The sequence below is a fragment of the Crinia signifera genome, chromosome 19, assembly GCF_055691185.1.
Source record: "Crinia signifera chromosome 19, ASM5569118v1, whole genome shotgun sequence".
In the NCBI taxonomy this organism is placed as follows: Eukaryota; Metazoa; Chordata; class Amphibia; order Anura; family Myobatrachidae; genus Crinia; species Crinia signifera.
In genome coordinates this window covers 136,185,974-136,201,276 of record NC_139226.1, presented here as the reverse complement: position 1 = coordinate 136,201,276, position 15,303 = coordinate 136,185,974, and the positions used below count along the sequence as shown (strand labels likewise).

Sequence of the window (15,303 nt, the reverse complement as noted above, 5' to 3'; positions counted from 1 at the left end):
ATTGCTCAAAAATACATTTTTTTTTTTTTTTACTTTCGTTTAAGTAATAACTTAAAACTTGACAGAATATATTCATACGGCAATTAAATGGTCATTTAATCTAAAACACTAAACAATGATTCATTATCGATTCATATTAGTAGTGTGCTCTGGGATCTTCATCCTCCTCTCTCCCAAGGTATCAGGATGCACAAACCTTGCCCTGCTCCATGGCACTGCCCCGGGTTCAGCCATATTTGGTACAAGATGCCACCGAAGGCGATCATGCTTGCCCATGGTACCGTACCACCCTCTATATAAGGCAATTATATTCTTCAGACAAATGTCTGTAGATCATCTTTTCACATATTAAATAATTAATTAAATGTTAATATCTACATTAAGAAATTTCCAACGATAACCATTCACAATGAGATTTCCTGTCCTGTAATTGTGCCATATGCTAAAGCACAGTCCACACCTTATTTCTGTGATGTTCCCTCAGCGCGTCCTTATGTTGTGAGGGTGATTACTGCTCAGCCCAGATGTCTTTGGGATTCTCACCATCCACTTACATCACCTGTGCTCCGCCCACCCATGCTCTCCCTTCCCAGCCATGCTCTCCCTTCCCACCCATCCGCCCGTGCTCTCCCTTTCCGCCCGTGCTCTCCCTTTCCGCCCGTGCTCTCCCTTTCCGCCCGTGCTCTCCCTTTCCGCCCGTGCTCTCCCTTTCCGCCCGTGCTCTCCCTTTCCGCCCGTGCTCTCCCTTTCCGCCCGTGCTCTCCCTTTCCGCCCGTGCTCTCCCTTTCCGCCCGTGCTCTCCCTTTCCGCCCGTGCTCTCCCTTTCCGCCCGTGCTCTCCCTTTCCGCCCGTGCTCTCCCTTTCCGCCCGTGCTCTCTCTTCCCGCGCGCGCTTTCCTTGTCCGCCCGCCTACATTTTCCTTGCCTGCCCGCCCGTGCTCTCCCTTCCTGCCCTCCCATCCCTTGCTTTCCCTTCCCTTTGCTTTCCCTTCCTGCCCGCCCACCCTTTCCTCTCCCTTCCTGCCCCTTGCTCTCCCTTCATGCCCAACCCTTGCTCTCCTTGCCTGCCCGCCCGCCCCGTACACTCCCTGCCCGCCCGTCCCTTACACTCCCTGCCCGCCCATCCCTTACACTCCCTGCCCGCCAGTCCCTTACACTCCCTGCCCGCCCGTCCCTTGCTCTTACTGCCCGCCCGTCCCTTGCTCTTACCACCCGCCAGTCCCTTGCTCTTACCGCCCACCCATCTCTTGCCCTAACCGCCCACCCGTCCCTTGCTCTTACCGCCCTTCCCTTGCTCTCCCTCATTCCCTGCCCCTTGCTCTCCCTTCATGCCCGACCATTGCTCTCCCTGCCCGCCCCTTACACTCCCTGCCCGCCCCTTACACTCCTTGCCCGCCCGTCCCTTGCTCTTACCGCCCGCCCGTCCCTTGCTCTTACCGCCCGCCCGTCCCTTGCTCTTGCCGCCCGCCCGTCCCTTGCTCTTGCCACCCGCCCGTCCCTTGCTCTTGCTGCCCGCCCGTCCCTTGCTCTTACCGCCCGCCCGTCCCTTGCTCTTGCTGCCCGCCCGTCCCTTGCTCTTGCTGCCCGCCCGTCCCTTGCTCTTACCGCCCGCCCGTCCCTTGCTCTTGCCGCCCGCCCGTCCCTTGCTCTTGCCACCCGCCCGTCCCTTGCTCTTGCTGCCCGCCCGTCCCTTGCTCTTACCGCCCGCCCGTCCCTTGCTCTTGCTGCCCGCCCGTCCCTTGCTCTTACCGCCCGCCCGTCCCTTGCTCTTACCGCCCGCCCGTCCCTTGCTCTTACCGCCCGCCTGTCAATTGCTCTTACCGCCCGTCCCTTGCTCTTGACGCCCGCCCCTTGCTCTTACCGCCCGCCCGTCCCTTGCTTTTACCGCCCGCCCTTCCCTTGCTCTCCCTTCATGCCCGACCCTTACTCTCCCTGCCCGCCCCTTACACTCCCTGCCCGCTCGTCCCTTGCTCTTACCACCTGCCCGTCCCTTGCTCTCCCTTCTTGCCACCCGTGCTCTACCTGCCTGCCTGCCTGCCTGCTCTCTCCCGTTCTGACCGCCCTCTTCCATTCCACCTGTTCTCTGTCTGCCCACCAGTCCCATCCCTGCCTGTCTGTACTCACCTATAACTGAAGAAAAGCAGAACTAGGGGTACCCAGTAACTTTGTGTACACGTTCTGACCTCACATCAGTACTGCTGTCTCTGGGTGTGCTGGTTGGAAGCTGCCATGATATTATCTCAGTGTTACCCACTTTGGGCCATAATGTTGTATTTTGCTTCCCCCTCCACAGGCGCTTTCTCACAAGACCTTAGTGATGCTGCTGGGTGTGGACCCAGCTCTGGAGAGTGACCAGCCCTTACCTACAGCACACCCGCAGGTCACCTATGCCTATATGAAGTACATGTGGAAGAGTACACGAAAGGTACTAACCGTGCATCTAAGCCCAGCCTGAAGAGCCACTCAAAGATTGGGGGGGACGGGGAGGTGGCGCCGCACAGCAGTCTGGCGGCGGTGCCGTCACACAGCAAGGATTCTGCGAGTAAAGCAGATACGTGGGTGGATGAAGGGAGGGAATGGCTTGTGGGCTCTGTTCTTGCACCTTCAGGGTAAAGATACCTGAGTAAATGGCTTCATGAGGTCCTGATGTGGTGAGATGAGACCAATGCACACGTTATACATTACACATGGTATATTACATGTCTTACTGCTCCACCAATCAGCTTCAGCCTTTGGTTACGACCCCTGTCCTGTATTTTCTACTTTGTCCATTTGAATTTCTGTTCCCGTCTCTTCTCCCAACATGCCCCTCGTGCGACACAGATTGAGGCGTTCCAGCATATGCAGAAGTTTGTAAGCAACGTCCAGCTGCAGGCGCAGCACCTTGCAGATGACCCGCAGCGTAAGCAGGAGCTGCAAAAACTGATGGCCAGGTAACCCCATTACCCACTGCCTCCCTGGCGTGCACTGGGTGACATCACAATAACCTCCGCTTGGTCTTGTAGGTGTTTCCTGAAGCTCGGTGAATGGCAGCTGAATTTGCAAGGTATTAATGAGTGTACAATCCCCAACGTGCTGGAATACTACAATGCTGCAACAGAGCATGACCTCAACTGGTACAAGGTGAGAGCGGGGCTTTGGGCATTGCCTGCTGCTGGAGACCGTAGTCGTCATCCACGTCCTGAACCATTAATGGTGATGTCTTCCTTGTAGGCCTGGCATGCTTGGGCGGTCATGAACTTTGAGGCTGTGCTACATTTCAAGCACCAAAACCACCCGCGGGAGGAGAAGAAGGTCCGTCACCCCAGCAATGCCAGCGCCAACACCGAGGGCAGTGAGAGTGAGAGTGAAGGAGACAGTCCGGAGAACAGTCCTGTGCCCTCTCCTGTACAGAAGAAGCCACCAGAGGTGTGAGATGCATGAGGGTGTAACTATATCCCTATGGCCCGCAATAGTATATATATGTGTGTGTGTGTGTGGTCGGCCAAACGTTTGCGTCTGGTAGGACACGCCCACGTGGGCGTGTCCTACCAGATGCAAACTTTTGGCCGACCACCGTCCAGTAGAGTGGAAAGGGAGAAGTGCGCCAATGACTACAGCCTGTCGGAGTGACACAGGACGCGGCAGCGTTATCCCCAGATCACACTAAGGAGAGACTGACCGTTGATGCGGTAAAATTACTTTGAATCACGTGGTATTTCTAGCCCACGCTGCTGAAAAGCAGGGTATGAGTTGTACATTTTCTGCTTGTAGAAGGGAATAGATGGGGAGTGACCAGGTTGCATGCAGGAATAAGTTGCCCGGTTGTTACCGTTCGCTGCCTGACCAGGGTTCTGCTCTGTGCACAGGACATCTCTCACACCCTCCTGCAGTACACCGTGCCAGCCGTCCAGGGATTCTTCCGCTCCATTTCTCTTTCCCGTGGGAACAATCTGCAGGACACCCTGAGGTAAGGAGACCAGGAGGTGAGGACACAGCTGTTCTGTATATGACCACATAGAATACAGGCAGCATTCCTCAATCAGCTCATATAAGATGGTATTAGAGATGGAGCCACACTCATCCAGCCTGCCTATGGCGTTTGACCCGCCAAATCGCCACAGCGCACCTAGTAGCACGGCAGCGCAATAAGTAGCACATCTTGGTGTTTGGCATATGGTGTTACCGGATAAGTGCAATACCTGTGATCATCCACCAGATGTCCCTTTTTAAATTTCCATGCATCTGATGTCTAATGCAAAGCTATAGTGAAAGATTCCGGATTGTCAGTGTGGGAAGTGTCCACTGAAATGCATTGTAGCGCAAGAGTGGCGAGCGGCGGCGGAACGCGTCCTCTGACCTTTTCATACCCCCACTATCCACGTCGGCGTGGAGTTGATTGTATATAGTGTGGCGAGTGCAGCGAGGGGACGCGGAATACATGTAAAGTAATCCGCGTCCCCTCGCGGGGCTTGCTGTGCTTGCCACACTCTATACAATCAACTCCACACCGACGTGGATAGTGGGGGTATGAAAAGGTCGGTAGGACGCGTTCCGCCGCCCCTCGCTGCACTCGCCACGCTTCGGGGTGGTGGGGTCATTCAAACCGAATTGCATGTCATACAAGTGTATGGCTAATGGCATGGCATCGCATGCGATTTTGCGGGAAATGCGATGCGATCCCCTGGGACCATAAGAACAGTGGATAAATGATAAAAAGCATTGCATCGCACGCCACTAAAATGGCCCATGTGATGCGATTTCACTACGGTGCCGTACGTAGAAAATCTGGGCGCCCTGCTAGGAAACAAGTACCTACTATTACATAGTCGTGCGTTTCATTACGCTATGTAGAACAGGCTATGGGGATTAGTGAGCAAGCATACAGTGTTTTCTCAGAGAATGGGACGCGCATGTGTGTAAAACACTAGGTGTCCCATCCTTGGCAAACGGCCTGCTGAGGCGTGATGGCACAAAGACGACAGCGGACCCATACTGTAGGTTCCACTCATGTTAAGGGCACCACTGTCCGTGCGTGCCATAATGCTACACTGGTCGAACACAGATTTAAACTACAGTAGGAATGTCATACAGTAGCAGCCAGACTTGAGCGCCGAGGGGGTTAACAAAATGACTACCGGGTGCCAGCCAGGGCTTCATGGGTGCCCACAACTATGGAGCTAGCAAGGGTATAGGTTCCGCTTGTGTAAGGGCGCTGCTGTACAAGAATCTTATTATGCTTCACTGGTTAAACACAGAATTACGCTACAGTACGAATGACCTACAGTACGGGCAGGCCAGACTCCTGCACCAGGCGGGTTAACAAAATGGCTATTGAGCGTAGACCAGGGCTTCGTGGAAGCCCACATCTGTGGAGCGAGCGACGGCATAGGTTTTACATATCCAAGGGGAATGTGAAGGTGCGTCTCATTACGCTAATTAACACACAGGGGCCACTGATAATGGCACAGACGCTGCAATGATCAACCCGCTGCTCCAGTCCCCGCTGTCCTTCTCTGCAGCAGGGAGCTGACCCACCTGAGCCGGGATTTCTCACCATCACCTCCCTGCAATGAAGATCTGGCTGCAGAGGAAACCAGAAGCCCCTGCAAGCTGGGCGGACCCTCACATGTTTGCCGCTTCCCCATAAACTAATAGCCAGTCTGTTCCGAAAGCCAAGAGGTCTCCTATATCATATGGTACCAGTCTCGAGTCTCTAGGACACCTAGAACTGGAGATGTCAGGGTGCAAAGTGCACACATTTTCCCCATAGACTATAATGGGCCCATTAGTTCAGAACCTCCATGGAAAAACTGCACTGTGTCAGTAATATAATGTGTATAATATGTGGAGTGTGTGACCGCGGCTGTATCTGTATACGGAATGCTACGTTACAGTGTCTGTAATATGATATGTGGTGTGTGTATACTAGGAATGCTATGTTAGTGTCAGTAATATGATATGTGGTGTGTGTATACTGTGTGTGACCGCGGCTGTATCTGTATACGGAATGCTACGTTACAGTGTCTGTAATATGATATGTGGTGTGTGTATACTAGGAATGCTATGTTAGTGTCAGTAATATGATATGTGGTGTGTGTATACTGTGTGTGACCGCGGCTGTATCTGTATACGGAATGCTATGTTAGTGTCAGTAATATGATATGTGGTGTGTGTATACTGTGTGTGACCGTGGCTGTATCTGTATACGGAATGCTATGTTAGTGTCAGTAATATGATATGTGGTGTGTGTATACTGTGTGTAACCGCGGCTGTATCTGTATAAGGAATGCTATGTTAGTGTCAGTAATATGATATGTGGTGTGTGTATACTGTGTGTGACCGCGGCTGTATCTGTATAAGGAATGCTATGTTAGTGTCAGTAATATGATATGTGGTGTGTGCATACTGTGTGTGACCGCGGCTGTATCTGTATACGGAATGCTATGTTATTGTCAGTAATATGATATGTGGTGTGTGTATACTGTGTGTGACCGTGGCTGTATCTGTATAAGGAATGCTATGTTAGTGTCAGTAATATGATATGTGGTGTGTGTATACTGTGTGTGACCGTAGCTGTATGTGTATAAGGAATGCTATGTTAGTGTCAGTAATATGATATGTGGTGTGTGTATACTGTGTGTGACCGCGGCTGTATGTGTATAAGGAATGCTATGTTAGTGTCAGTAATATGATATGTGGTGTGTGTATACTGTGTGTGACCGTGGCTGTATGTGTATAAGGAATGCTATGTTAGTGTCAGTAATATGATATGTGGTGTGTGTATACTGTGTGTGACCGCGGCTGTATCTGTATAAGGAATGCTATGTTAGTGTCAGTAATATGATATGTGGTGTGTGTATACTGTGTGTGACCGCGGCTGTATCTGTATAAGGAATGCTATGTTAGTGTCAGTAATATATGTGGTGTGTGTATACTGTGTGTGACCGCGGCTGTATCTGTATAAGGAATGCTATGTTAGTGTCAGTAATATGATATGTGGTGTGTGTATACTGTGTGTGACCATGGCTGTATCTGTATACGGAATGCTATGTTAGTGTCAGTAATATGATATGTGGTGTGTGTATACTGTGTGTGACCGTGGCTGTATCTGTATAAGGAATGCTATGTTAGTGTCAGTAATATGATATGTGGTGTGTGCATACTGTGTGTGACCGCGGCTGTATCTGTATAAGGAATGCTATGTTAGTGTCAGTAATATGATATGTGGTGTGTGCATACTGTGTGTGACCGCGGCTGTATCTGTATACGGAATGCTATGTTAGTGTCAGTAATATGATATGTGGTGTGTGCATACTGTGTGTGACCGCGGCTGTATCTGTATAAGGAATTCTATGTTAGTGTCAGTAATATGATATGTGGTGTGTGTGTATACTGTGTGTGACCGCGGCTGTATCTGTATAAGGAATGCTATGTTAGTGTCAGTAATATGATATGTGGTGTGTGTATACTGTGTGTGACCGCGGCTGTATCTGTATACGGAATGCTATGTTAGTGTCAGTAATATGATATGTGGTGTGTGTATACTGTGTGTGACCGTGGCTGTATCTGTATACGGAATGCTGTGTTAGTGTCAGTAATATGATATGTGCTGTGTGTATACTGTGTGTGACCGTGGCTGTATCTGTATAAGGAATTCTATGTTAGTGTCAGTAATATGATATGTGATGTGTGTATACTGTGTGTGACCGTTGCTGTATCTGTATAAGGAATGCTATGTTAGTGTCAGTAATATGATATGTGGTGTGTGTATACTGTGTGTGACCGCGGCTGTATCTGTATAAGGAATGCTATGTTAGTGTCAGTAATATGATATGTGGTGTGTGTATACTGTGTGTGACCGTGGCTGTATCTGTATACGGAATGCTATGTTAGTGTCAGTAATATGATATGTGGTGTGCGTATACTGTGTGTGACCGCGGCTGTATCTGTATACGGAATGCTATGTTAGTGTCAGTAATATGATATGTGGTGTGTGTATACTGTGTGTAACCGCGGCTGTATCTGTATACGGAATGCTATGTTAGTGTCAGTAATATGATATGTGGTGTGTGTATACTGTGTGTGACCGCGGCTGTATCTGTATAAGGAATGCTATGTTAGTGTCAGTAATATGATATGTGGTGTGTGTATACTGTGTGTGACCGCGGCTGTATCTGTATACGGAATGCTATGTTATTGTCAGTAATATGCTATGTGGTGTGTGTATACTGTGTGTGACCGCGGCTGTATCTGTATACGGAATGCTATGTTAGTGTCAGTAATATGATATGTGGTGTGTGTATACTGTGTGTGACCGCGGCTGTATCTGTATAAGGAATGCTATGTTAGTGTCAGTAATATGATATGTGGTGTGTGTGTATACTGTGTGTGACCGCAGCTGTATCTGTATAAGGAATGCTATGTTAGTGTCAGTAATATGATATGTGGTGTGTGTATACTGTGTGTAACCGCGGCTGTATCTGTATACGGAATGCTATGTTAGTGTCAGTAATATGATATGTGGTGTGTGTATACTGTGTGTGACCGTGGCTGTATCTGTATAAGGAATGCTATGTTAGTGTCAGTAATATAATATGTGGTGTGTGTGACCGTGGCTGTATCTGTATAAGGAATGCTATGTTGGTGTCAGTAATATGATATGTGGTGTGTGCAAACTTTGTGTGACTGTGGCTGTATCTGTATACGGAATGATGTGTTACAGTGTCAGTAATATATGTGCTGTGTGTGACCACGGCTGTATCTGTATAAGGAATGCTACGTTACAGTGTCAGTAATATATGTGCTGTGTGTATATACTGTGTGTGACAGCAGCTGTATCTGTATAAGGAATGCTTTGTTAGTGTCAGTTATATGTGTGATGTGTGCGACCGTGGCTGTATCTGTATAAGGAATGCTATGTTATAGTGTCAGTAATATATGTGCTGTGTGTATACTGTGTGTGACAGCGGGCTAGCGTGGCTGTATCTGTAAAAGGAATGCTACGTTACAGTATCAGTAATATAATATGTGGTGTGTGTGTGACCGCGGCTGTATCTGTATACAGAATGCTGTGTCAGTAATATAATATGTGGTGTGTGTGACCATGGCTGTATCTGTATAAGGAATGCTGTGTTATAGTGTCAGTAATATATGTGCTGTGTGTATACTGTGTGTGAAAGCGGGCTAGCATGGCTGTATCTGTATAAGGAATGCTATGTTACAGTGTCAGTAATATAATATGTGGTGTGTGTGTGACCGCGGCTGTATCTGTATACAGAATGCTGTGTCAGTACTATAATATGTGGTGTGTGTGTGATCGCGGCTGTATCTGTATAAGGAATGCTGTGTTATAAATATATGTGGTGTGTGTGACCGACCTCACCTGTGTCTGTATAAGGAATGCTACGTTACAGCGTCAGTAATATATGTGGTGTGTGTGACTGCGGCTGTATCTGTATAAGGAATGCTGTGTTTTTGTCAGTAATATATGTGCTGTGTGTATACTGTGTGTGACAGCGGCTGTATCTGTATAAAGAATGCTGTGTTACAGTGTCAGTGATGTACAGTATGTGGTGTGTGACAGCGGCTGTATCTGTGTAAGGAATGCTGTGTTAGTGTCAGTAATATATGTGCTGTGTGCATACTGTGTGTGACAGCGGCTGTATCTGTATAAAGAATGCTGTGTTACAGTGTCAGTGATGTACAGTATGTGGTGTGTGACAGCGGCTGTATCTGTATAAGGAATGCTGTGTTACAGTGTCAGTAATATATGTGCTGTGTGCATACTGTGTGTGACAGCGGCTGTATCTGTATAAAGAATGCTATGTTACAGTATCAGTAATTTATGTGGTGTGTGTGTGTGACCGCGGCTGTTTCTGTGTAATGAATGCTGTGTTACAGTGTCAGTAATATATGTGCTGTGTGCATACTGTGTGTGACAGCGGCTGTATCTGTATAAAGAATGCTGTGTTACAGTGTCAGTAATATATGTGCTGTGTGCATACTGTGTGTGACAGCGGCTGTATCTGTATAAAGAATGCTATGTTACAGTATCAGTAATTTATGTGGGGGGTGTGTGTGTGACCGCGGCTGTATCTGTATAAAGAATGCTGTGTTAGTGTCAGTGATGTACAGTATGTGGTGTGTGACAGCGGCTGTATCTGTATAAGGAATGCTGTGTTACAGTGTCAGTAATATATGTGCTGTGTGCATACTGTGTGTGACAGCGGCTGTATCTGTATAAAGAATGCTATGTTACAGTATCAGTAATTTATGTGGTGTGTGTGTGTGACCGCGGCTGTTTCTGTGTAATGAATGCTGTGTTACAGTGTCAGTAATATATGTGCTGTGTGCATACTGTGTGTGACAGCGGCTGTATCTGTATAAAGAATGCTGTGTTACAGTGTCAGTAATATATGTGCTGTGTGCATACTGTGTGTGACAGCGGCTGTATCTGTATAAAGAATGCTATGTTACAGTATCAGTAATTTATGTGGGGGGTGTGTGTGTGACCGCGGCTGTATCTGTGTAAGGAATGCTGTGTTACTGTGTCAGTAATATATGTGCTGTGTGCATACTGTGTGTGACAGCGGCTGTATCTGTATAAGGAATGCTGTGTTACTGTGTCAGTAATATATGTGGTGTGTGACCGCGGCTGTATCTGTATAAGGAATGCTGTGTTACAGTGTCAGTAATATATGTGCTGTGTGCATACTGTGTGTGACAGCGGCTGTATCTGTATAAGGAATGCTGTGTTACTGTGTCAGTAATATATGTGGTGTGTGACCGCGGCTGTATCTGTATAAGGAATGCTGTGTTACAGTGTCAGTAATATAGTATAGCGACATGGCATTACTGGCCCAGCTGTTTTATGTGCAGGGAGGCAAGACGTAGTATGGACTTGCTAATTATTGTCATGTTATGTCACTTTACTCTTTCCATATCATGTTGTGAAGTAAAGTCTTATTTATGCTAATATAATGGGTCAGACTTGCCGACTTTCATATTTGTCACGGTACCCAGTCCATGTTGTTGGATCCATACTAGAACCACAAAGATTTGAGTGAAAAGCCATCGTGGCCAGGAGCTCGAGAGGATTTCTGGCCGTTAAGTACAGCTGAGATTTCCTCGTCAGAAATATCTAAATTCATTTGGGCAGATGCCTGGGCAGTGAGTTTAGTCAAGCAGGCTCGTTGCAGGAAATGTTGTATATCCTCAAAGAAGGTTCCGGGCAACCTGTCGAGGACTTCAAATTGCATAGATTAGAGAAGAAATTTTGGAATTCCCTACAAATTGTCCCAGGAGAAGGAGAGGGCTCCAGACCAGGTTTTGATAGATAATATATTATTTTAAGATCGCTGGGCTCGTAGTCTAGAAGCCAATATTTTATTATCTGTCGCCCTTCTCGTTGAGCGTCTGCTTCAGACATTGTAGGACCTCACATGTGCGTTCAGAGGGAAGTAACCCTCACGTCGGATCTGGCTTTGATGAGAAGTTTTTATGTCGGGATAGGTAGTCAGGATTATGGAGGAGAGATTGATTAATTCTCCAGCAAGAGGAGGTGTGAAGCCAGAGTAGAAAGGTCAGCAGATATTGGACAGTGATCGGACCAAATCATAAGGAGGACTCTAGCCTTAAATATTTTGGTAGATGAATCACCACTGAGCAGGATCATATCTATTCTGCAAGTATACCCTGTGGACTGAAGAGAGAAACGTGTAATCTCAGAGGGATCAAATTAGCGAAGAGATTCAAAAAGGAGGTGATGTTTAAGAAGAGAAAGTAAATCTAGAGTGGCAGGGGACTGGGATCTGTACTCAGGGCGCGTCCGCGATCAAGATCTGTCTACAGAACTATCCAGCACTTCCTTAAAATCCCTAGCCATTATGACTTCACCTTGGCGAACCAGAGAGAGAGGAGTCCAATTTCAGGAAAAAAGACCGCTGGTTCTGGTTAGGGCATAGACATCCGCAAGAGTGCAGAGATGATTATTAAGTTTACTTATTACTATGAGCCACCGGAGTTCCTTATCTTAATGGAAATCCATTAGATCAAAGTTAAATGGGGTACGAAGAGGATAGAGACTCTGCGTTTCTTTTGCTTAGAGGCGAGGGCATGGAAGGTGTAGGGGGAACAACCTAGATTTACATTCCGGGTGGGTAGTTTTTTTTTAAAAGAGGTTCCTGAAGGAAAACCAAATCACTTCTAGAACGTTTAAAGCGAACCTACAGCTCAGTGCGTTTTATAGGACTGTTCAAACCATTGACTTTGTGGAAATAGATGTTAAAAGTCATGGAGGAAAGTCATGGGTTCGCCAACGAGGATTGCTTAAAACCAAAAAAAGACAAAACTGAGACATTAAAAACATAGAGAACCTGAACTAAAGGGGGTAAAAAACAAAAATAGGGAAACAGGAGAAAGGAAAATTGGAGACCAGAGAAAAAAATACATCTGGTCTAACATATCGGCCAAGGGAGAACAGAAGGCCACAGGCTGGCGGTGGCCAAAATCGGGTCCACCACCCGAGCGGGGGGACATGGCTAATCTCAGAGACCATCATAGGCTATGCAATGAACTTGAACAGGATCTTCCAATTTGAGCGTCTAATCAGATAAGAGAAGAAACTACCCCTTAATACAACTAAATGGGTAACCCATATAACATATATGCCAAAGCATAGGAAAAAAAAAATAGGCTAAGTATTCGCTAAAGAAAAGATACGTCAAATATAGTATGAGAGCATGAGCTGGTAAGCAGAGTGTAACGGATAAGAAATAAGTCAACACAGTCACCACAGAGCGGGGGATCAGCCCCTACCAGCAGGAAAGGGACAATAGCAGAGTGCTTTAAAGCATTCCGTGGCACAGACCCTACAGAACCCCACGAGGACAGGGACAGGATAGGGCAGCAGCGGAGAGACAGACGGGTATGTAGGAAAGGGGAAGATACATATACAGGCCTTTATTCAGATCTGATCGCAATACAAAATCTGCTGTTTTGTGATAAACTGGCCAAGACCATGAATTCGGTAATATATTTATACCTGATGGTTTGGTACAATGTGCCTTTCTGGATGGCCTTTCTCACAGCGGCTCTCCGTGCTCTGTACTTCTATGGGGCACTCACAGCTGCTCTCCGTGCTCTGTACCTCTATGGGGCACTCACGGCTGATCTCCATGCTCTGTTCTCCTATGGGGCACTCACGGCTGCTCTCTGTGCTCTGTACCTCTATGGGGCACTCACGGCTGCTCTACGTGCTCTGTACCTCTATGGGGCACTCACAGCTGCTCTCCATGCTCTGTACTCCTATGGGGCACTCACTGCTGCTCTCCATGCTCTGTACTCCTATGGGGCACTCACTGCTGCTCTCCGTGCTCTGTACTCCTATGGGGCACTCACAGCTGCTCTCCGTGCTCTGTACCTCTATGGGGCACTCACAGCTGCTCTCCGTGCTCTGTACTTCTATGGGACACTCACAGCTGCTCTCCGTGCTCTGTACCTCTATGGGGCAATCACGGCTGCTCTACATGCTCTGTACTTCTATGGTGCACTCACAGCTGCTCTCCGTGCTCTGTACCTCTATGGGGCAATCACGGCTGCTCTACATGCTCTGTACCTCTATAGGGCACTCACGGCTGCTCTTCATGCTCTGTACCTCTATGGGGCACTCACGGCTGCTCTCCATGCTCTGTACCTCTATGGGACACTCACAGTTGCTCTACGTGCTCTGTACCTCTATGGGGCACTCACAGCTGCTCTCCGTGCTCTGTACTTCTATGGGGCACTCACAGCTGCTCTCCGTGCTCTGTACCTCTATGGGGCACTCACAGCTGCTCTCTGTGCTCTGTACTTCTATGGGGCACTCACGGCTGCTCTCCGTGCTCTGTACTTCTATGGGGCACTCACGGCTGATCTCCGTGCTCTGTACCTCTATGGGGCACTCACGGCTGATCTCCGTGCTCTGTACCTCTATGGGGCACTCACGGCTGATCTCCGTGCTCTGTACCTCTATGGGGCACTCACGGCTGATCTCCGTGCTCTGTACCTCTATGGGGCACTCACGGCTGATCTCCGTGCTCTGTACCTCTATGGGGCACTCACGGCTGATCTCCGTGCTCTGTACCTCTATGGGGCACTCACGGCTGCTCTCCGTGCTCTGTACCTCTATGGGGCACTCACGGCTGATCTCCGTGCTCTGTACTCCTATGGGGCACTCACAGCTGCTCTCCATGCTCTGTACTTCTATGGTGCACTCACAGCTGCTCTCCGTGCTCTGTACTTCTATGGTGCACTCACAGCTGCTCTCCGTGCTCTGTACCTCTATGGGGCAATCACGGCTGCTCTACATGCTCTGTACCTCTATGGGGCACTCACGGCTGCTCTTCATGCTCTGTACCTCTATGGGGCACTCACGGCTGCTCTCCATGCTCTGTACCTCTATGGGACACTCACAGTTGCTCTACGTGCTCTGTACCTCTATGGGACACTCACAGATGCTCTCCGTGCTCTGTACCTCTATGGGGCACTCACAGCTGCTCTCTGTGCTCTGTACTTCTATGGGGCACTCACGGCTGCTCTCCGTGCTCTGTACTTCTATGGGGCACTCACGGCTGATCTCCGTGCTCTGTACCTCTATGGGGCACTCACGGCTGATCTCCGTGCTCTGTACCTCTATGGGGCACTCACGGCTGCTCTCCGTGCTCTGTACCTCTATGGGGCACTCACGGCTGCTCTCCGTGCTCTGTACCTCTATGGGGCACTCACGGCTGATCTCCGTGCTCTGTACTCCTATGGGGCACTCACGGCTGATCTCCGTGCTCTGTACTCCTATGGGGCACTCACGGCTGCTCTCCGTGCTCTGTTCTTCTTTAGGGCACTCACAGCTGCTCCCTATATATTGTTCTTCTATAGGGCACTCACAATTTCGGGGTATTATGTGCCCTATGGAGAATTTTATATTGCATTTCTGTAAAAGAAGTAGAAACTAATTGTTAATAAGCCGAACTGAAGATCGTATTACATCCAAAGTGGTGAGACCTGGAGTGGTTTCCTGCCACTTAGATTAACCCGACAGACCTTGCAACTAAATCTATTTTAGGAGACAGGTGTACCCTTCCGGGACATGACAAATTCAGCGAGTTTGCTCAGCCTTAAGAACGTCGTTTAACAGTTTTGATATAAAGCTTCTAGCCGGAAAATATGCAAATAAGGGGAAAGAGATTTTGGGAAACGAGTCCTTAAACCTGGACAAAGCAAGTACTGAAATATATTCTTCTAGACGCAGACCCCGGAGGTGCCAAAGCCAGAATATCCCATCTGAAAA

General features: G+C 48.4%; 1 protein-coding gene across 4 annotated transcripts in view; it reads left to right on the top strand.

Annotated features, from left to right (window-relative positions):
* The window catches only part of MTOR (mechanistic target of rapamycin kinase), a 183,137-nt gene that overhangs the window by 128,126 nt on the left and 39,708 nt on the right, over positions 1–15,303 (top strand). For 3 of the 4 annotated variants that reach the window (XM_083163434.1, XM_083163435.1, XM_083163433.1), the window contains exons 38-42: positions 2,293–2,425; positions 2,806–2,932; positions 3,005–3,122; positions 3,213–3,407; positions 3,848–3,948. In XM_083163434.1, coding sequence (XP_083019560.1) covers positions 2,293–2,425; positions 2,806–2,932; positions 3,005–3,122; positions 3,213–3,407; positions 3,848–3,948 — 674 coding nt within the window. The remainder of the gene's footprint in view (positions 1–2,292; positions 2,426–2,805; positions 2,933–3,004; positions 3,123–3,212; positions 3,408–3,847; positions 3,949–15,303) is intronic. The other variant, XM_083163436.1, reaches the window with a different exon arrangement.